General features: G+C 39.2%; 1 protein-coding gene and 2 long non-coding RNA genes across 3 annotated transcripts in view; 2 read left to right on the top strand and 1 right to left on the bottom strand.

Annotated features, from left to right (window-relative positions):
* The window catches only part of LOC106086663 (uncharacterized), a 221,578-nt gene that overhangs the window by 50,183 nt on the left and 147,154 nt on the right, over positions 1-24,241 (top strand). Inside the window, exon 2 of the mRNA XM_013251415.2 lies at positions 8,099-9,773. Within this exon, the coding sequence (XP_013106869.2) occupies positions 9,719-9,773 (55 nt within the window). The 5' untranslated portion in view covers positions 8,099-9,718. The remainder of the gene's footprint in view (positions 1-8,098; positions 9,774-24,241) is intronic.
* Positions 21,210-22,154, bottom strand: LOC131994954 (uncharacterized). The gene is made up of 2 exons (XR_009396995.1): positions 21,661-22,154; positions 21,210-21,595 (listed from the first exon to the last, which is right to left on the bottom strand). It is a non-coding gene; the product is annotated as an uncharacterized LOC131994954 (long non-coding RNA).
* Positions 22,382-22,773, top strand: LOC131994953 (uncharacterized). Its single transcript, XR_009396994.1, has 3 exons — positions 22,382-22,492; positions 22,544-22,572; positions 22,636-22,773. It is a non-coding gene; the product is annotated as an uncharacterized LOC131994953 (long non-coding RNA).

Here is a 24,241-nt window from a genome sequence, read left to right as displayed (position 1 = left end):
ACAGGTACTCAATACTGATGTAGGTCCTTGGGGAGTGCAAAAGGGCCATATCGGTCTAGATTTAGATATAGCTCCCATAAGAACAGATCTCCCGATTTGAATTCTTGAACCGCAATTTTTGTCTGATTTAGCTGAAAATTTGCATATAGTGTTCTGTTATGTCTTCCAACAACTGTACCAAGTACGGTCCAAATCACTCTATAACCTGATATAACTCCCGATCTCCAGATTTGACTTCTTGAGTCCTTACAAGCCGCAATTTTTGTCCGATTTTGCTGAAATTTTGCATATAGTGTTCTGTTATATCTTCAAACAACTGAGCCAAGTAAGGCCCACCTCGGTCTATAACCTGATATAGCTCCCATATAAATCGATCTTCAGATTTGACTTCTTGAGTCCTTACAAGCCGCAATTTTTTTCCTATTTGGGTAAAATTTTGCATGTGGTGTTCCGTTATGACTTCCTACAACTGTGCTAATTACGGTCCGAATTGGTTTATAACCTGATATAGCTCTCATATAAATCGATCTCCAGATTTGACTTCTTGAGTCCTTACAAGCTGCAATTTTTTTCCGATTTGGCTACAATTTTGCATGTGGTGTTCCGTTATGTCTTCCAACAACTGTGCCAAGTACCGTCCAAATCGGTCTATAACCTGATATAACTTCCATATAAACCAATCTTCAGATTTGACTTCTTGAGTCCTTACAAGCTGAAATTTTTTTCCGATTTGGCTAAATTTTGAATGTGGCGACTTCCCACAACTGTGCCAATTACGGTCCGAATTGGTCTATAATCTGATACAGCTGCCATATAAACCGATCTCCAGATTTGATTTCTTAAGTCCTTACTAGCCTCAATTTTTCTGAAATTTAGCATGTAGTACTCTGTTATGCAGACCAAATCGGTTTAAAACCTGATATAGCTCCAATATAAACCGATCTCCCTATTATGCTTCTTGATAACTTACAAGGCGCAATTTTTTTCCGATTTGGGTAAAATTTTGAATGTGGTGTTCCTTTATGACTTCGAACAATTGTGCCAAGTACTGTCTGAATCGGTCTGATATAGCTCCCATATAAACCGATCTCCCGATTTGACTTCTTGAGCTCTTACAAGCAGCAGTTTTTATCCGATTTGGCTGAAATTTAGCATGTAGTTCAAATCGGTCAAGAGCCTTATATAGCTCCCATATAAAACGATCTTCCGATCATTCTTCTTGAGCCCCCTTACAAGGCACAACTCTTATCCGAATGGAGTGATATATAACACTATGACTTCTGCTATGGTCTTCAACATTCAATTCATTTATGGTCCGATTCGGACTATAACTTAATATAGCTCCCATAGCATAACAATTCTTATCCATTATTCTTTGTTTGCCTAAAAAGAGATACCGCGGTAAGAACTCGAAAATGCGATACATGGTGGAGGGTATATAAGATTCGGCCCGGCCGAACTTTGAACGCTCGTACTTGTTTTTATTATTAGTCGCTGTTTGTTTGGCTCGGCAATTTTCTTCTTTCAAAGTTTTATAGCCACCACACATCGATTAAGCTCTTCTTTGATTTTTCAATGAACTTAAATATTTTATAAACCCTAACAACAATTCTTCGTCCCTACATACAAAATAAAAATATAATCCAACGGAAAATCTCGGTTATTTTTCATTACAAAGGTATTACCATGGTTGCCATAAGCTTTGCTCAGGAATTGTGTAACCGGAAGTTGTGTTTTTAATGTTTAACCATTGAAACTTCCGGCTCAGAGGCGATTCATAAAAATATACAAAAAAAAATTGTGTAGGCTTGCATGCTCTATCATAGCGTGAAAGGAATTAGTCGTGTGTATTTGGGCGTTAGTATTTGGCAAATACCCAAACCAAACCAAATACCTACACACACAAACAAAACCACCTAACACAACTAAACCCGCCCCACTCAAAGACCATACAAAAATGGTTGGTGTTCATATGTTTATTGACGCATACATTCAGAGATGATATATAAAATACCAATAGCATTATATTCCTATGCATTAGTGCTTGATCCATTTAAGTTTTTCTGTGGCCATGAATTGTTGCAAAATAATATATAAAAAAACTTAATAAATAAACAGTAAAGCTTAATATTAACGATTAAAGTGATTTCAGAGAAATAAAATATTTTATACATAAATCTAAATAAACTGCAGATCAAAGTTGGTATATGTAATAGAGCTGCGATTTGGTGGAAATATTTGAACATAAATATTTTCATAATTTAATTGAATATGGAAATAAAGCTTCTTTGAAATAACTGCCATAAAATATCAGTTGGTGCAGATGGATAAAATCAATTTGCTGAAAAAATGGAGTAGCATTAATATCAATAAAAAATAAAAAAATAATTTCTCCCAAGAGCCCTTACTATGGAGTGCCAATTAAGTCTCCACTCTGTTGCCTGCCTTGCTACTTAATCTATTGATTTCCTAAAAGCTTGGCCAATCCATCCCCATTTACATACGTCTTCTTATCTCAATATAGATTGGATGTTCGCATTTCGCAGAATTGGTTGTGTGTTTTCACTGGCCGAATATGCAAAGGATTTTGGGCAGCCACTTCTTTTTAAAAATTTGCATGCTGTGGGTAACACGCGGAGACTGATTCCATGAATTACATCCATAAAGAAGTACAGATTTCACATTAGAATTGCATAAACTGAGATTTATCCTTTCAAAATTATGTTAGGTCTCAGAAGAATGGTTTTCTAGAAATATGAGCCGATAGATAAAAAAATAAGTCAATACAAATAAGCCAGTGAACGCCGAGAAGAGCAGAGAACAAAGCGTTTTTCGCGCTTGTTTGCATTGTTGATGTTTAATATTTAGCGTGAAGTAATGTTTTATGATCGACAGGGCCGAACTTTGGATGCCCACCATCTTGGTTCTATATGTAAACCATTTTATGTCATAATGCGATGAAAAAATCATAATTTATGCACTCATAGCAGCTATATCGAAATATGGTCTGATTTGGACCAAGTTAATCGACTAATAAATACAAGTTACTGATAATTTTTGTAGAACAAAATATTGGTCTTTTTGGTAGCTATTTTTGGTAGGTTGCCCAAAAAGTAATTGCGGATTTTTCATATAGTCGGAGTTGACAAATTTTTTCACAGCTTCTGACTCTGTAATTGCATTCTTTCTTCTGTCAGTTATCAGCTGTTACTTTTAGCTTGCTTTAGAAAAAAAGTATATTTGATTAAAGTTCATTCTAAGCTTTATTAAAAATGCATTTACTTTCTTTTAAAAAATCCGCAATTACTTTTTGGGCAACCCAATATATCCAAATGTAGACCGGTCTGAATGTAGAACATGGATGTCGATAAGCCTGTGTCAAATTTCAGCGAAATCAGATAACAAAGGCGCATATCCAACTCTGGAGCGATCGGGCCAAATTAAAAAAGAATGTCGAAAGGTCTAACACAACTTATTGTCCCGCATTTCAGAGAATTTGAACATCAAATACGCCATTTATGGGCCTAAAACCTTAAATCGGTAGATCGGTATATGTCGCAGCTTTATCCAAATTTGAAACGATCTGAATCAAATTGAGAAAGATACCAAAGGTCCAAAATTGCGGCGAAATCGGACAATAAATACCCCTTTATGGGCCCAAGACCTTAAATCGAGAGATCGGTCTATATGACAGATATATCCATGCATGTCAAAGGACCTAACACAACACACTGCCTCAAATTTCGGCGAAATCGGACAATAAATGTGCTTTTTACGGGTCCAAGGCTTTAATTCGAGAGACCGCTCTATATAGCACCTGTATCCAAATCTGGACCGATCTGGGCCAAATTAAAAAAGGATGTCGAAAGGTCTAACACAACTTACTGTCCCGCATTTCAGAGAAATCGAACAATAAGTACACCTTTTATGGGCTCAAAACCTTAAATCGGTAGATCGGTATATGCCGCAGCTGTATCCAAATTTGGACCAATCTGAACCAAATTGAAAAAAGATATCGAAATCCAAAATTTCTGCGATATCGGACAATAAATGCCCCTTTTATGGGCCCAAAACCTTAAATAGAGATCGGTCTACATGGCAGACTAGCCGGACCGGGTCCGCTCCGCTGCGCCTTCTTTCACTCTCTAATATGTTTTTAGTGTGGGGACACTTCGCCCTGAATGCGGATATCGAATTCGTGCCATTGTAGCCTATGACACGTTCAAATCCTGGCGAGAACATCGGAAAAAGCGGTGTTAATCCCTTCTTAATGTTGGCGACATTTGCGAGGTACAATGCCATGCATGGTAATTGAAAAAAATGTTCCCCATAGAGGTGTCGCACTGCGGGACGCCGTTTGGACTCGGCTATAAAAGAGGTCCCTTATCATTGAGTTTAAACTTGAATCGGAAAGCACTCATTGATGTGTGAGAATTGACCCCTTCTCGGTTCCTGGTATTAATGTTCTTCCTTAGGGTAATGTTCTCATTATGGGGGGGTCGGCACTTCAGACATTTCCACTCAAATATGGATATCAAATATGTGCTGCACTTTCAAATCCCTTTAATTTGACCTCCATATTGGCATGGCCGGTAAATATGAACCGTTTGAAGGGTGTTTTGGTGCTGGGACGGCCACCGGCACTTTGCACTGAAAATGGATATTTAATTCGTTCTTTATTCCCTACGGAAATGAAGGGGGGCGTACTCCAAAACACTTGGCTCCAAAATTGAATATCAAATTCGTATTCTACTCTCAAGTATTTTTCGTTTGAGTGCCATATTGTCATAATGGGTCAAATAACCCATTTGACGTTTCTTTCGGAGGAAAAGCGCCACCTAGGCTTGAACGCAAATTTTAATGTCATATTCGTAATCTACTCCTTAATACCTATTATTTGAGTCCCATATAGCCATGGTCGGCTAATATACCCATTTGGGGGTATTTGGGGGTAGGGCGATCTCCCATTACTTGGACCTAATGTTTTATGCAATATTTGTAATCTACTGCCTAATACTTTTCATTGGAGTCTCATATTGACATAAACTTCGAATATATCTGCTTAAAGGACTACACTCGCAAATGGGTCTGGCAGTAAATGGAGATAAGACGAAATGGATGGTTTCAACTCCCAAAACGCCTTGTACAACCCAGCAGAAAAATAAAATGGAGAAATTTGGGAACCACAACTTTGAGAATGTCAGTAACTTTATTTGCCTCGGCACCGCCTTAACCGAAACGAATGACAAGTTTTGAGATAAAGTGAAGAATAATACTGGCAAACAGATGCTACTTTGGTCTAAGAGACAAGGCCACCTCTCGACAGACGAAGATTACACTATACAAGACACTGATACTACCCGAGTTGTTGTATGGTTCTGAGGCATGGGTACTTGTGAAAGCAGATAAGGCAGTTCCTGGAGTATTTGAGAGAAAGATTCTTCGTAAAATATATGGACCAGTTTGCGTTAATGGAGAATATAGTCGACGTATGAACCTTGAGCTGTATGACGACGATAGCATAGTTACACGCATCAAAACACAACGGCTGAGTTGGCTATGGCATGTTGTCAGAATGGATGAAGAAGCTGCAGCGAAGAATTCATTTGAAGACGATCACAATGGTACATGCAAACCGGGACGACCAATAAATAGCCCGATGGTAAGATCCAGCGTTGGGAGACACCTCGAAACTTGGTGTTAGAGATTATAAAATGATCGCAGAAGATCGAGGCGCTTGGAATTTTCTTTTATGTTCGGCTAGTGGAACAAATCTTATGCCATAGCCAATTAAGAATGGATAATAAATGTGAGTTTTATGAGCCCAAGACCTTGAATCGGCAGATCGGTCTTTATGGGGGCTATATCAAGATATAGTCCCATATAGACCATCTGCGAACTTAACCTGCCTATGGACAAAGAAAAAACCTGTGCAAAGTTTCAGCTAAATATCTTCAGTTTTTAAGTGTGACAAGATCAAATACGTAGGTGTGATCTTGGACAGGAAACTGAATGGGAAGTGTCACATTCAGGAGCGTACTGAGAAGGCTCACAGATGTTGGGCACTTGTAGACGGTTGGCTCGAAATGGGGCCTGAATCTGAGGATAGTCCGCTGGCCCTACAGGAGCGTGATGAGACCATTACCTACTTACGCCTCAGTAGTTTGGTGGACTGCTATGGAGAAAAAGTGCAACATAAGGACCATACAACAGGTTGAGAGAACATGTTGTCTTGGCATAGGCGCAGCGATGAGGACCATGCCCACTAGGGCACTGGAGACTATTCTAGATATTTGACCCATTGACATACAGACTAAATGCGACCCAGCCACTGCGGCTATGAGACTAAAGGCGATGGGAGAATGGATTGAGGATGGGAGCAGCATACCATCGCGGTAGAATTGAGGCGATGATAGTGAACTTGGAAGGAAGGGAAGAGGTCTCTGATCGGATACCTGAGATGAGCCTTGAAGTTGAGTGCGAGGCACTGCTGCCATGAACTGAACAAGGATGATCGAGAGACCAGTTTAAATGGCAGATATATCCGGTTATAGACTGATTTTGGCCGTACTTGGCACAGTTGTTGGGAGTTCAGCAAAATCGGAAAAAATTGCGGCTTATAAGGGCTCAAGAAGTCAAATCGGGCGATCGGTTTATATGGGAGCTATATTAGGTTAGCAATCGATTTGCCTCGTACTTGGCACAGTTGTTGGCAATCAGAACAGAATACCATATGCAACAATTCAGTCAGATCGGACAAAAATTTCGGCTTCCGGAAGTCAAATTGGGAGATCGGTTTATATGGGACCTATATCAGGTTATAGACCGATTTAGACCATACTTAGCATAGTTTTTAGAAGTCATAATAGAACACCATATGCAAATTTTCAGCCAAATCGTACAAAAATTGTGTCTTGCAGGGGCTCAAGCAGTCAAATTGGGCGATCGGTTTATATGGGACCTATATCAAGTTGTAGACCGATTTAGACCGTACTTAGCACAGTTATTGGAAGTCATAACAAAATACTACATGCAACATTTCAGCCAAATCGGAAAAAAATTGTGGCTTCTAGGGGCTCAAAAAATCAACTTGGGTGATCGGTTTACATGGGAGCTATACCGGGTTAAAGACCGATTTAGACCGTACTTGGCACAGTTGTTGGAAGTCATAACAGAATACCACAGATCGGACGAAAACTTCGGCTTTCAGAAGCTCATGAAGTCAAATAGGGAAATCGGTTTATATGGGACCTATATCAGGTTATAGACCGATTTGGACCGCCCAGTTGTTGGAAGTCATAACAGAATACCACACGCAAAATTCAAGCTAAATCGGACAAAAATTTCGCTTTCAGGAGCTTAAAAAGTCAAATCTGGAGTTCGGTTTATATGGGAGCTATATCTAAATCTGAGCCGATATAGCCCATTTGCTATCCCCAACAATCTATTGGGTTACCCAAAAAGTAAATGCGAATTTTTTAAACGAAAGTAAATGCATTTTTAATAAGACTTAGAATGAAATTTAATCAAATATACTTTTTTTACACTTTTTTTCTAAAGCAAGCTAAAAGTAACAGCTGATAACTGAAAGAATGCAATTACAGAGTCACAAGCTGTGAAAAATTTATCAACGCCGACTATATGAAAAATCCGCAATTACTTTTTGGGCAACCCAATACATCGATATTAGCTATCTGTGCGAAATTTTTAAAAGATAGCTTTATGCGTTCGCCCTCTATCGTGATTTCGACAAACGGACGGACGGACCTGGCTAGATCGATTCAGAACGACGATCACAAATATGTATACATTATGGGGTCTTAGACAAATATTTCGAGATGTTACAAACGGAATGACTAGATTAGTATGCCCCCCATCCTATGGTGGTGGGTATAATGAAAAGTCTTCTGGTGTATAGAACAAATCTTTCATCTAGCATAGAAATGTGTGAACAATTTTGTATAGATAACAAATTCGCTGATCTAATTAAATAAAAGGAATCGAGAAGGACACGTGGTTTATATGATAGACTTAATTATTTAAAAACAAATATGAAAAATCTCTTATTAATTTCCAACAAAAATCTATTTATTTTCAGATAAAAAAGCAATAGTTTATAAAAAACCCATCACTAGCAGAACTACTCACCTGGCCGTCAAGCCGCAAGACTTCCCGGTATCTGCAAGAAAGATAATAAAACTTTTAGATAAAAGCAATGAATAAATTTCAAATAGAACTTTCAAAGCAATGCCAATAAAAACAAATGTGATGCCATCGGCAAGGACATTTACTAAAGCAAAAGTACATATCATGGATAATAAAACCAAATGAAAAAAAAAAATGGAACAACACAGAAAGTGACATAGATAAAATACACCCTCCCCCGCCAAAATAAAAAAAAACCAAAGTTATATGGAAAAAGAAACAAACCAAACAAAATGTAGATGAGATTTGAGACTTGCTAAATAAGACGAAGAAACAAGCAAAATGAACTCAGAACTTTGAATACCTCTAGGGTATTAATACGGCACAATAAAACATTACTCATGTGTTGGTTAAGCATTCGAGTGTGTGTGTGTGTGTGTGAATGAATGAATGAATATTTACTATAAGGATACCAAATGTAATGCCTTACTTACATGCAGTAACAATTCCCTATCGTCATTGATGGGGTGATCCCACCAACAACAAATGGGCTTTAGTCAGCATTATTTGGCAAAATAGATACTGATTCTCTGAATCATTGTGAGTGTATTTGCGTGTGTGGCCCAAATGAAAATCAAATTTGCTTTCCTGCCTGCCAATAACCTAGTAAGGTGGAGACATGTTCCAGAGGAAGAGGAGGCATAAAATATAAAAACCAACAATTTGAAATTCACATATCAATTTTCAACATATCAATTTGCAATGTTACGCACAATGGCATAAAGAATATGCTCTCTTAACACAAACACACACATAAATATTTTGTAGGTTCGTTGTCCTTTTGGTTTGTGTATTCTACCTGCCATTTACCAAACAACCTACACAAAAGCCCATATCCTGCCAAACCCCTTTAACAACCATACCAAACAATCGAAGATAATAAAAGAAAAGGTAAAAGCCCGCTTAATGAAACAACAATCAGGCATAAAGTTACAAAAATACTCATGCCGACATATAAGTATTAAATGTTTAAATAATAATCACATACACACACAGCGACAAAGTTGTGCATGCGGCGTATAGGTGTGCTGTAAACATCCACACCCCAGCGGCTGTTATAACCCCTTTAGCTGTGAGTCGCTCTACATCAGAGTAACGACAACGGCGTCTCTCTCGTTCTGACGAGTGTCACTGTTCGTTTCGGTTATTCGTCGTCGTCGACGTCGTCGTATTTCCTATATTATAACATTTACGTGAGTGTGCAAGTGTGCGTCCGTGTGTAATCGCATAATCATAAAACGTCGAATAACAATCAAACGGATTTCGTAGGCAGCGTGTAAAGAGAAACCAAAAAAAAAAAAAAAAGCACCAAAGTGAAAGAGAGCATTGAAGCGGCAAATACTGTCGCATAAGGCCCATTAAAGGCGAGAGGCAACATTTAAAGCCACTGCCAACGCGAACGACTCCCATTTAAAAGCATAAAAAAGAGAGACATAGAGAGGAAAAAACAAAAAAACGAAAACAAACCCAAACAAGGAGCAAAGAACACTTGCCAAAGGATTATGCCGTGAAAATGAATCTCGCCTTTGATACACGCATTTTCATACTTGTGTGTTGTTTGCTGCAAGGTAAGTTTTTATAGTCCACTTCCATTTCTCTTTCTTCTTTACCCCTTAAGAAACTAAAACTTTTACTTTTCCACAATCATAGGTGTAGCAATGAAATATTATAAAGGGGGGGCTGTACCAAATATTTTGTTTATAAAGAATAGGAAGGTATTTAGAATTTCCATTCATATCCAAAGGTAATACTAATAAACGAAGTGCAAAGTTTTCGGCCATAAAAAGGAGGTCCCTTATAGTCCCTTAAAGCGAACCGCTCTCATTGGTATGTGATAAGTTTGTCCCTGTTTCTTAATGGTAGGTTCGTGATCAAGTTTGCATTTGCCATAAAAACAAGTAATGGTGTGCTAAGGTCGGCCGGGCCGAATCTTATATAATCTCCACCATGGATCGCATTTGTCGAGTTCTTTTCTCGGCATCTCTTCTTAGGCAAAAAAGGGATAAAAGAAAAGATTTGCTTTGCTATTAGAGCGATATCAAGATATGGTCCGGTTCGGACCACAATAGTAGTATATATTGGAGGCCTGTGGTAAATGTCAGCCAATTGGAATAAGAATTGCGCTCTTTGGGGGCCCAAGAAGCAAAATAGAGAGATCGATTTATATGGGAGCTGTATCAGGCTAAAGACCGATTCAAACTATAATAAACACATATGTTGATGATCATGAGAGGATCCGTCGTACAAAAAAATCGGACAATAATTGCGACCTCTAGAGGCTCAAGAAGTCAAGATCCCAGATCGGTTTATATGGCAGCTAAATCAAGTTATGAACCGATTTGAACCTTATTTGGCACAGTTGTTGATAAAATACGTCATGCTAAATTTTAGCCAAATCGCATAGGAATTGCGCCCTCTAGATGCTCAAGAAGTCAAGTCCCCAGATCGGTTTATATGACAGCTATAACAAGTTATTGATCGATTTGAACCATACTTGGCACATTTGTTGGATATCATTACAAAATACTTCGTGTAAAATTTCATTTAAATCGGATTAGAATTACGCCCTCTAGTGGCTCAAGAAGATTCAAGATTCAAGATAGGTTTATACGGCAGCTACATCAGGTTATTGACCGATTTGAACCTAATTAGGCACAGTTGTTGGAAGTCATAGCGAAACACGTCGTGTAAAATTTCATTCAAATCGGATAAGAATTGCGCCCTCTAGAGGCTCAAGAAGTCAAGACCCAAGATCGGTTGATATGGCAGATATATCAGGTTATGGACTGAACCATACTTAGCACAGATGTTGAATATTATAACAAAACACGTCGTGCAAAATTTCAGTCAAATCGGACGAGAATTGCGCCCTCTAGATGCTCAAAAAGTCAAAACCCAACATCGGTTTATTGGCCAGCTATATCAAAACATGGACCGATACGGCCTTTCCACAGAATACAAAGGGCCTCGCTTAGACACCGGAATAAAAGAATAATGAAGTTGATCGAAGGCTTATCATTCCAGAAGTTATGGTAAAGGAAGCCTTGTGGAGCCTCAAACCATTTAAGTCACCCCGACTTGATGGAATGAAATGAGCCTCATCGCTGAACAAAATTTGTCAAAATTTGAACACATTTCGAACCGAACACTGATTTTGGTAATAAAATTCAATGATTTGCAAGCGTTGCTCGTTAGTAAGTCTATTCATGATGAAATGTCAAAGCATACTGAGCATCTTTCTCTTTGACACCATGTCTGAAATCCCACGTGATCTGTCAAATACTAATGCATGAAAATCCTAACCTCAAAAAAATCACCCTTTATAATCTCCACCATGGATCGCATTTGTCGATTTCTTTTCTCGGCATTTCTTCTAAGGCAAAAAAGGGATAACATTTGAACCATACTTGACACATTTGTTGGATATCATTACAAAATACTTCGTGTGAAATTTCATTCAAATCGGATGAGAATTACGCCCTCTAGTGGCTCAAGAAGTCAAAATTCAAGATCGGTTTATATGGCAGCTATATCAGGTTATTGACCGATTTGAACCTATTTAAGGTTGTTGGAAGTCATAGCGAAACACGTCGTGCAAAATTTCATTCCAATCGGATAAGAATTGCGCCGTCTAGATGCTCAAGAAGTCAAGACCCAAGATCGGTTTATATGGCCGATTTGAACCATACTAAGCACAGATGTTGGATATCATAACAAAACACGTCAGTCAAATCGGACGAGAATTGCCCCCTATAGATGCTCAAGAAGTCAAAACCCAAGATCGGTCAAGAGAGGAATCGTTGTACAAAATTGTTAGCCTAATCGGATCAAAATTGCGCCCTCTATAGGCGCAATGTACCTTAAAGGATACATTCAGTGTCGGATTGCTTATTTTTGTTTAGTTCAGCAGAAAAATTTAACCTTATTAGGATAAACGGAATCTATCGATATTCAGTCAAAAAATGAAACATTGATAGTGCCATCGATATTTTGCCAGCTCCAGTCCGCAGACATTATAACAAGGTACGTGGTAAAAAAAAACAGAATTTTATTGGGATGTGTATTACACACGCCCAAAGGATTACAATAAGATTTAAAGAGCGGCATAACGTGCCTCCTGAAGCTTTTCTGAGAACAGGTCGACATCATTAATTACGCCGCCGAGATGAAAGTTTCGCTGACAAACCCATGTCCAAACTGAAATGTTAGTAGACGACATGGGAGTGCGAGCAGAGACAACGGAGGACATGTTGAAGCTTTCGATAGAAACGCATTTTCCACAGGATACAAAGGGACTCGCTTAGACACCGGAATATAAGAATAATAAGGTTGATCGAAGGCTTATCATTCCAGAACTTATAGTAAAGGAAGCCTTGTGGAGCCTCAAACCATTTAAGACACCCCGACTTAATGGAATATTTCCGGCATTACTACAAAAGGAGGCCGACTATCTGGCGCCGCATCTGTCCACTATTTTCACAGCATGCCTAGGACTTCCATATACTCTGAAGGCCTATCAGAAGTTAAGGGTTCTATTTATACCCAAGCCCGGCAAGGCAAGTTTTGCGACACAAAAGGCCCACGACCTATAAGCCTTACGTCCTTGAAGCGTATTGTGGACACCATGAAACAAACACCATGCGAATGTCAAGTAAAGGTCGGTGGAGACTGCGCTGCACGAGGTTGTGCATAAAATAGAAGAAACCTTCGAGACGTACACATTGGCGGTATGCATTGATATCGAGGGGGCTTTTAACAATGTGGGGACCGAAACACTGATCCAATCCGTATGCCAGTACCGGGTAGACTAGGTGCTTAGAGACAGGATAACCCAAAGTTAAGGAGCCTGTGGATAAATTGTGGCTCCCATGACGTAAATATTGGGGAGAAGATGGCACAGTGCACGCCACAGTAGGCATTTTATCGATACCTCTTTGGGTTACTTCCATAAATAACGGATACTGACTGAGGAGAAAATTGAACCCGTCTGCTATGCAGACGTTGTTAGGATCTGAACCAGCTATGCAGAATGGCCGAAAGGATCCTGCAGACGGCATACGACTGGGCTAGACCAAGGACTCTCATTGTTAACCCAGAAAAGACCGAGGCAAAGGTTCACGACGAAGACAAAGGTTGGCCAATTCAACGCACCATGTTTCCTCTCTAGAACGTTTTCGACATCTGACAAAGTCAAATACTTAGGAGTGATTTTGGACAGGAAACTGAAGTGGTAGTGCCATATTCAGGAGCGTATCGAGAAGGCTCACCGAAGTTGGGCACTACTAAGACAGGCCGCAGGCTCAAAATGGGGCTTGAACCCAAGGATAGTCCACTGGCTCTAAAGGAGCTTGATTAGATCAATACTTACTTACGCCTCAGTGTCTTGTTGGACTGCTATGGAGAAAAAGTGCGACATAAGAACTATATAACAGGTTCAAAGAACATGTTGTCTTGGCATAGACGGAGCCATGAGGACCACGCCCACTAGGACACTGCAGACTAGACACAAGCTGTGAAAAAATTTGTCAACGCCGACTATATGAAAAATCCGCAATTACTTTTTGGGCAACCCAATAGATATCCGACCCATTGACAAACAGATTAAATGTGTAGCAGCCACTACGGCTATGAGACTTAAGGCGATGAGAGAATGGATAGAGGATAGTAGCAGGTCATATCATCCTGCTATAATCGATGGGACGATAGCAAACCTGGATAGATTAAAAGAGGTTTGCGGTCGGATATCTAAGACAACACTTGAGGTCGAGTACGAGGCACTGCTGCCAGAGCACAGTCTTGGGTTGACGGAACTCTGGTATTGCCATCCGGAAGATCATGTTACACAGATAAATTAATGCTATAGAATAGAGTGGGTCTGAGGGTCTACATTCAGAACACATGGACTGAGATCTGTTTTAGACTGCCTGACCATAATACGGACTGCAGGACCGTAGATCCGGGCGATCACGTAATGCGTGAGGTGGTGTGGTGCTAACGCGAGGAAGTCGATTGTGAACATCATTACGAACAGTAAACCGGCTATCAGGGCAATAACAACCAGGATGATAATGTCACGAACAGTCTTGAAGTGAAAAAAAGGGATTAACACCTTCTCTGAGGATGGCACGATCCGCATAGACTGGGGGAGGCACAGGTAATTGCGCAAGGACATCGGAGTATACAGATGACAGTCCATTACCCGTTCTTCTCTCTTGTCGACAATTACTTAGTTTACTTTTACTTTCATTGGCTGTGACAGAATATTTGTCCCATTAGTCGAACGTAGAATAGCGTTCCAATCATAAGCTTAGAAAGGCCACCTCCCGAAAAGTTTAAGCCAACCCACCATGACCTAGCTAACGCAACTATTGTATTTTGCCACGTGTAACTATTCTATCGTCGTCATACAGCCCGTTATTCATACGACGTCTATATTCTCCATTAACTCAAACTGCTCCATATATTTTACGAAAGATTTTTCTCCCAAAAACTCCAAGTACTGCCTCATATGCTTTCGCAAGTACCTATACTTCGGAGCCATATAGCAGCACGTGTAGTATAAGTGTCATGAATAGTGTAATTTTTTCTGTAGAGAGGTGGTCCTCAGAGGTTGCTCCTCATCTGCTTGCTCAGTCCAAAATAGCATCTGTTAGCCAATATTATTCTTTGTTTTATTTCAAAACTGGTGTCGTTTGTTTCGGTTACGGTGGTGCAGAGGTAGATAAAAATACTGACTATCTCAAAGTTGTAGTTCCCAACTTTCTCCATTTCTCTCTCTCTCTCTTCTTTTCGGCGTTAGAGGGCTTTGTCTTATATCCATTTACTGCCATCCCCAATTTCGTTGATTCTTTTTCAATACTTTCAAAAGCTGCGATTGCTTCCTCCGGTGACCGACCTATAATTTCGTTATCGTCGGCATTGGCACGTAGCATATGTTCTCTTGTGAGTAGTGTGCCATGTCTATTCACACCTTCGTCTCGTATAATCTTCACCAGCAGGAAATTAAAGAGATTACACCTTGTCTAAAATATAGTTTGGTATAAAATGGTTCGGAGAGATTATTTCCTATTATTACTGAGGAACGGGCAAAACGTCTCGCATATCAATGAGTGCAGTCCGATTCAAGTTTAAGCTCAATGATAAGGGGCCTCGTTTTTATAGACGAGTCCGAACGACGTGACGCAGTGCGACATCTTTTTGGAGAGAAATTTTACATGGCATAGTACTTCATAAATGTTGCCAGCATTAGGAGGGGAAAACCACCTTTCCTTAGTGGAATGTTCATGGCCAAAATTTGCATTTGCATGAGGAACGTGTTTCGGCAGGGATACCACTCTTGTCGACAACTTTGCATACTCGATCTTCTGCGCTCATTTTATAATGTCTGACACCAAGTTTCGAGGTGTCTCCCACCACTTGATCGTTCCATCGGGCTTTTGGTTGTCCCGGTTTGCGTGTACCACCGTGTTTGCCTTCAAAAGACTTCTTTGCTGGAGCTTCTTCATCCATCCTGACAACATGACCTAGCCATCGCAGCCTTTGTATTTTAGCCATCGCAGCCTTTGTATTTTGATGCGTTTAACTATGCTATCGTCGTCATACAGCTCCTACAGCTCGTTGTTCATACGACACCTATATTCTCAATTAACGCAATCTGGTTCATATATTTTACGAAGAATCTTTCTCTCAAACACTCCAAGCACTGCCTCGTCTACTTCCACATGTCGACAACTACCATAACCAATCTGTCTTTGCCGACATTAGCAAAGGTTCTTGGACCCATATAACTATTGTAGTCCTTATTTATTTTGGGAATGGGATGCCTCTAGGTGACCGCAAGCTTTTTCACTGACTGCTGTGGAGTTTCCGACTCTAAACGGAAGGAGAGTATTGGTTTGGATGAGAAGGACGATGGCCTAGGCAAATTATAAGCTAGCAAAGATGGAGTAGGTTCGGTGGTGTCCTTAAGACTCCAACTAAATGTCTTCATCAAAAGCCCCTGCAACGCAGTCATTTGGCGGCTAGTGGAGCATGGCGCAGCACCTCCACCAGTTCAAGGTCATTGGGAATACATACACATTTTGTAGGTGTGATCTGTCGATGCATAAAACCGCAAGCGCATTCACAAAATCAATCCCGAATAATGACAATGTTTTTAACTACACCTTTGTATGATATGGCACCATTGGTGCATGAATTTTAAACGTCTTTTTTTAACAGGGTGACTGTAGTAATTTCTCACAAAAAAATTTTTTTTTTTATAGTCAACATCTCTACTTTGTTGCAGGACCTTTATAACTTTATGCTTTGGCTTGCAACGAATGAAAATACCCCCTTTCTTGTATACCAATAAATTTGGAATCACATCCTGATTCCAACTAGCAATGTTTGTCTGTCTTTCCGTCCGTCTGCGCAACTGTCCTTGCAATCTGGTTATCAATTTGTGGTTCAATTATCACAAAATCTTTCACAAACGCTTTTGAATTTGATGATTTTTGAGATTTTATTCCGCCAATTTTGGCCGAATAATCGCCTTTCCCCCTTCTACGGCTATGCCTATAACAGACATTGTCACTACCCCATTTAACCTCCTCTCCCATTTAGCAAGCATTTGAATATTAGATCAAATTCTAAACATAGTCTCATTTGGTTGGTTCATTCGTTTCGTTCGGTTGGTGGTGATTTGAAGATACTTTTTTCTCCAAATACAACCATAACTTGTCTTCTCAATCATTGCCTGTTTCGTTTATTCCCTATGCGGCATCTTAAATTTGTAATAAAATTTGGAACGTTGTAAAATTTTAGGATACCCATATACCTCCTATCAGCAATTGAGTAAATCTGCAAAGAAGCTGAAATTGTTGTCTGGGGAGGCCACGAAGTGGTGGGGGGTGGGAGGAATCTGATGCAGCAAAAAAAAAAATTAACATTTCATTTTCAATAGGATGCCATAAAAGTGGTATCTTTGGTGGTTGTTAAATTGTCATTAAGAATTTCGTATCAAAATGAAAAGGGAAAAGCCCGAATAGAGGTGTGTGTTTATGTATGGGTGTGTGTGTGTGTGTGTGTTGATCTATAAAATCTTATACATAGTCCCTATTGAAATTTAAGCTGAGGTAAATCCAAAAGACACTTATGATGAAATTGCATACATATTTGTATTAAACTTTTTACACCCTACCATGAAACTCGAAAATGTTGCGGCTTAATGAATGGGTCCAAAGCTGGAAGGCGTAGAAGAAATTTCTTTGAAATAGGTATGTGATTGGGTAGTTTGTAAGCAGTGGGAATATTCTAACGGTTTTATTCACAAAACTATTTTATTAAGGGGTTAGAATCTCTTTTAACTATTACACATTTTTTGCTTAATAAACTGATTTTGAAGTTTCGTATTCACAAACAAAAAACAGCAGCTATATAACTATTGAACATTTTTCGAATTTTTGATGTTTTAATGGACAATGCCTGTTATTTGACTATGAGAAGAAAAAGTAAACATGTATTATTTTTATTGGGAGGAGAGGATCTGCCCCTCGACGCTAAGACCCAAAAGATAATTTATTTGAGTCCTTTATTGTCACGATCTATTATATATGTCACAGTGCTACACCTCTTTGGAGAGAAGTTTTACATGGCATATTACCTCACAAATGTTGCCAGCATTGGGAGGGGAAAGCCACCATTGAAAATTTTTTCTGATGGTCTCGCCAGGATTCGAACCCAGGCAAAATTAGCGTCATAGGCGGACACGCTAACCTCTGCGCTACGGTGGCCTCCGTTCTACTGGTCTTACTGTTCTAAATTTCAGCGAAGTCGGGTTATAAATGCGCCTTTTATAGTCCTTACAACCAAAATCGGCAGCTCGGTCTATATGACAGCTATATTCAAATATTGGGTTGCCCAAAAAGTAATTGCGGATTTTTTAAAAGAAAGTAAATGCATTTTTAATAAAACTTAGAATGAACTTTAATCAAATATACTTTTTTACACTTTTTTTCTAAAGCAAGCTAAAAGTAACAGCTGATAACTGACAGAAGAAAGAATGCAATTACAGAGTCACAAGCGGTGAAAAAAATTTTCAACGCCGACTATATGAAAAATCCGCAATTACTTTTTGGGCAACCCAATATATTCCGATCTGGACCATTTTTGAATCGGATATCGATGAGCCTAATAAAACTCAGTATTCTAAGTTTTAGCAAAATTGGGTAATAAATGCGCCTGTAAAAGGCTTAAGACCCTAAATCGGCATATCGGTTTATATGGCTGCTATATGTAAATATAGGCCGATATACACCATCGAGGGCCCTAGTGCAACTCAATGTTTCAAATTTCAGCAAAATAGGAGAATAAATGGTACTTAGACCCTAAAACTGAAAATGGGTCTCTACGGCAGCTACATCGAAATATAGTCCGATTTGGACCATTTTTAGCCATATAAAACTCACTGTTACAAATTTCAGGTAAGTCGGGTAATAAATGCGCCTGAAATAGGCCTGAAACCCAAAATCGGCCGTTCGGTCTATATGGCAGATCGGTCTATATGGCACTTCGGTCTATATGGCACTTCGGTCTACATGGCAGATATATGTGGTAAATATGGTCCGACATAAACCATATTCAGTCGAGGCCTCTAGTGCAGATCACTGATTCAAATTTTAGCAAAATCGGAGAATAAATGCGCAATTTATGGTCTTAAGACCCGAAATCTGAAGATCGCTCTTTATGGCAGCTATATCTAAATATAGCCCCATATGAACCATTTTCAGGACAGATGTTGGTAGTCTTGATAAAACTCACTGATATCGACAAGCCCAATAAAACTCACTGTTCTAAATTTCAGCGAAATCCGGTAATACATCCGCCTGTTATAGGCCTAAGACCCTAAATCGGTATATCGGTGTATAGGTCAGCTATATCCAAATATGTTCCGATCTTGGCCATTTTTGGGTCGGATATCGATGAGCCTAATAAATCTCATTGTTCTAAGTTTCAGCAAAATCGGGTAATAAATGCGCCTGATATGGGCCTAAGAACCTACATCGCCAGATCGGACTATATGGCAGCTATATCCAACTACAGTCCGATGTGGCCCATTCAATAACTTAACCTGCATATAAAAGAAATACGAGTCTGTGCAAAATTTCAACTCAATATTAAAATTTTTAAAGGCTATAGCATGATTACAACAGTCGGACGGACAGACACACGGGCATAGTTAAATCGTCTTAGAATTTTATAACGATCCGAAATGTATATATTCTTTGTAGGGTCGGAAATGGATATTTTGATGTGTTACAAACGGAATGACGAAATGAATATAACCCCTATTCTATGGTGGTGGATATAAAAAATTCAAAGAAATTATTTTTTTTTAAATTATTGGTGCTGGTTTTAAAACCGCTATGAGCATATATCTAAGTCAATCTATGCAAGGAATTTCCTTATAGTATTCCTATTTGTGCCCTTAGTGGGTTCAGTGGGTTCCACAATACGTCTACCCTTTCATTTCTTTTACACCGGTATGACATGGCACCAAATCGAAAAGGATTTCGTATGGTCAGGGAAGGCGAAAACTTCAAAACGGTGCGTGGTTTCATCGTCTTGTTTGTTATTTCCCTATTGGACAAATTACTGTCTGTTGACGCCAATCTCAAAAATGCCTTAATTTAAATTTATAGCAACTCAATTTTGTATCTGTCAGTTCGTAATTATTGATAGGGTTAAGTAACGTAATTATTGTTAGTGTTTAGTAACTAGTAATTTTTAATTAAATGTTTTTAAAATGTCAAGTAGCGTCCTCATTCGCCATATTCTTAAAGTCCATAAAAATTTGCAAGTTGGCATATACGCGGTGTTGCGGATTCAGGAGGAATATTGCAGATAATTATTAAAATCTAATGGTTTTCATACCAAAAAGTAGGTTACGTTTTTTTTTGTTATAATTTTTGTATTTTTACTTGTATGTTTTTATGTAGGAATTTTAATATAAATGCACTTGTGAAATAAATCAAGTCTTTTGTGGAACTGGTGTATTTTATTCAAAATCCCGTGGAAACTGCTAGCTCTGGCAAATTGCCTTCTCAACATTTTAAAATTCTTTTTGCCGAATACTTCGTCTCCATCTGACTCACCCATAGCATCAATATTTTTGCCAATCTCGCAGTAAGTACAATGAATAACGACATTACAACGGGTCAACCACAAAATGATAATGGTTGCATCCTATGTCCAAATCCCCCTGACTCAAACATGTTATCTTGCATGGAATGCAAAAGAGTATTTCATAAAATTTGCCTTAAAAATGCCAATAGAACGAATCAACTCTGTCCAGACTGTGCAGACCGCAGGCCACCTTCGCCTACCCATAGTATCCGAAGCCATTCCTCTGCTGTCTCGCGCCAATCTCATGCACGTAGCATTCAACTACAACTACAGCGTCTTGAAGAAGAGAGAAATCTCAATTTAGAATTTCTAAACAAAAAATATGACCTTCTGCAGGAAGCTGCAACCGTAAATGAAAATTCATCAACTAGTTCTCAATCGGTCCAAAACTGGGTCAATCAACTTCCCAATCATGACCAGCAAGCCGAATCAGCCTTAATGTCTACCAACAACAATGGTGTACATGCGCAGTCCACACATTTGTTTGAAGAAACGTCTTACTTGGATATGCCTAATAGTTCAGCAGAACGAAACTCCAATAGTGAAACCACTCGTGGTACGGGACAAAATAAAGTAACAACTGGCAGTGCTACCCAATTACCGCCCAATTCTACTAACCTGTGCTCAGCAGCTTGTAACATTGCAACTTCAACGATAGGCAATACTGCACCGATTGCTGCAGTGTCAGCCACCACCAATAGTGGAGATCAAAGATATTTGCATACGCAGACTGCTTCGCTTAATCCCAATGCGGTAACTTTCATAAATTTACCCAAAAATTCTTATTTTAACACTGCAACACAACTTCCACCATCTGTTGCAAGTGCACCCCGCCAGAATTATCCCGAAAATACACAATCTTTTATTTATCAAGCACCCATTTCATCTACAATGCGCCCCCAAACGAACAGTTTCAATAGCACATCCCAATTTCATAATAGCAATCTACTGCAACAAAGCAGCATCAATGCTAGACAATCTGTTCCCAAGGAACTGCCAATATTTTCCGGGCACGCCGAAGACTGGCCATTATTTATTTCCACTTTCGAATGGTCCACCTCAACTTGCTGCTTTTCGGAGGCCGAGAACTTAATTCGTCTCCAAAAGTCTTTAAAAGGTGAAGCACTTTATAGTGTACAGCATTTGCTTATCCATCCATCAAATGTCTCTGCCGTCATCGATATTCTTCGAATGCTCTACGGCCAACCCGAAAAGATATTGAACTCTATAAAAGAAAGAATAAATTCATCGCCAAAGGTAGATGAAAACAATTTGCAAACACTGACTCACTTTGCGATAAACGTCCGTAGTCTAATCGCCACTATTAAAGCCGGCAACTTGCCAGATGAGATAAATAATTCTTTTTTACTTCAACAATTACTGCAAAAACTCCCATCTTCGTATCAAATGCAGTGGGCAACCATAAAACAGCAGCTTATGATTCAAAACAAGAAACCAAACTTATCTGCGTTTGACAGTTGGTTATTCAGTGTTGGATTAACAGCCAGTACAATAACAACTGATCCCATTTCTAACAATCGAGATAAAAATCGTCATACTAAAAGCAGCAGCTTCAATAACAACAAAACAACTACAAGTAAGAGAGCATTTATCTACTCTCATAGTGATGATAAAAAGTGCATTGTATGCAACAATAAAAACTGCAGAGCTGTGAGTGACTGTCCAACATATCAGTCGTTGGAACGCAGTGAAAAATGGAACGTGGTGAGAACCAAGAAGCTTTGCAAATACTGTTTGGGTGTGCATATGGGAGAATGCAGGAAAAAGAAAAAGTGCGGCGAGGAAGGCTGTGAGTACTATCACCATTCTTCCCTACATCGATATACGTCACCTTCACCACCTGTTGGAAGCAAACAAACGTCAAATCAAAATATGACAAACAGTTCAAATGAAAGAGACGTGATACATAATTCCCACAATAATATGTTGACAAATATTTTGTTTAAAATCGTGCCAATTACTATATATGGAAATAATAAAAGCATCGAAACCTATGCGTTTATTGATGAGGGTTCGTCGGTCAGCCTTATGGATAATTCAATTGCCAGTGATCTAAAAATTGATGGTGTGGCTAGCCCCCTGTGTTTGAAATGGACGGGAGGTATGCAGCGAAGGGAAAAAAATTCAATGAAATTAACAATTCAAATTTCAGGGAACAGCAAAACCCGTGTGTCTTTAAACGTATGTACAGTGGAATCATTAAGTTTACCAGTGCAATCTTTGAACTACAAATTGTTAGCGCAGCGTTATCGCCATCTCCGAAATTTGCCTGTTAAAAGTTATGTGAACGCTGAGCCAAAACTACTTATTGGATTAAATCATCTTAATTTGGGTATTTCCAACAAGATTCGTGAAGGTGCCTCCAATGAGCCTGTTGCTGTCCGAACGAAATTGGGATGGCTCATATACGGCACAACATCCGAACCAGATCATACAAGTAAGCCATTTAATTTTCAAGTATGTAATTGTACAGCTAGCGATGAAAAATTAGATGAGTTAGTAAGAAGTTTTTACACACTCGAGAGCATTGGGATATGTACAAAAGACCCTCTTAAATCTGAAGATGAGAGTCGAGCATTAAACTTATTAAGCAAATACATGAAGCAAAAGGCAAGTGGTAATTATGAGGTTCCATTATTATGGAAGTTTGATTGTGTCGAACTGCCAAACAGTTTTGATATGGCTATAAAGCGGTTAACTTGCCTCGAAGGGAAGTTAAAACGAAACTTTGATCTCTTAAACATTTTTCGAGATACAATTTCTAAATACCTATCTAAAGGCTACATACGTAGACTTGATGAAAAAGACATCAGGCGCAACGACGGAAAAGTTTGGTATTTACCAATTTTTGCCGTCTTTAATAAGAATAAGCCTGGTAAATCGCGTGTGGTGTGGGACGCGGCTGCCAGGGTTGGTGAATTTTCGTTGAACTCGTTTCTGCTTAAGGGGCCTGATATGTTGACATCATTGCCATCAATTCTTTTTAAATTTCGGCAAAAGAAAGTGGCAGTATGTGGAGACATCGAAGAGATGTTTCATCAAATTCACATCAGAGCAGAAGATCGTGATGTGCAACGGTTTCTTTGGAGGGATTGTAACCAGGAGAGAGCGCCAGATGTGTACATAATGGACGTCATGATATTTGGTGCCACATGCGCTCCCAGCATATCGCAGTATGTGAAGAATTACAATGCTGACAAATTTCTGGAAGAGTTTCCCCTTGCTGCAAAGGCAATCAAACAAAATCATTATGTGGATGATTTGCTATGTTCTATTGATACGGCTGAGGAGGCAATAAAATTGGTTAAAGATGTGTGCTTTGTACATCGCCAAGCTGGTTTCAATATAAGAAACTGGGTGTCCAATAGCAGGGAGGTTAGGAATGCATTTGCATCTACTCTTTCGGAGAAAGTTAAATGCATAAATTTTAAAGCCGAAAACAGTGTTGAGAAAGTACTGGGCGTTTTTTGGGAGCATGATGAGGATGTTATAACATTTAAAATAGCATCATGGCTTCTGGAGGGTGAATTATTGTCAACCAAAAAAGCTCCAACTAAGCGAGAAATGCTTAGACTAGTAATGTCCATTTACGACCCCCTGGGACTAATTGGACACATAGTTATGTTCGTGAAGGTTCTCATGCAAGAAGTTTGGAGGTCCAAATCGGGGTGGGATGAACCAATCCATCACGAATTGGCGGCAAAATGGAGTCACTGGTTACGAATTTTGCCAGACATCGAAAACCTCAAAATAGAAAGATGCTATCTAAAAACTTTTCATAATTATGAAGGCGTTAATGTCCAGCTGCATACCTTTGTGGATGCCAGCAAGGACGGTTATGCTGCTGTAT

This window comes from Stomoxys calcitrans, chromosome 2 (assembly GCF_963082655.1).
Source record: "Stomoxys calcitrans chromosome 2, idStoCalc2.1, whole genome shotgun sequence".
NCBI lineage: Eukaryota > Metazoa > Arthropoda > Insecta > Diptera > Muscidae > Stomoxys > Stomoxys calcitrans.
The sequence above is the reverse complement of the archived record's forward strand: the minus strand, read 5'-3'. Positions and strand labels throughout refer to the sequence as shown.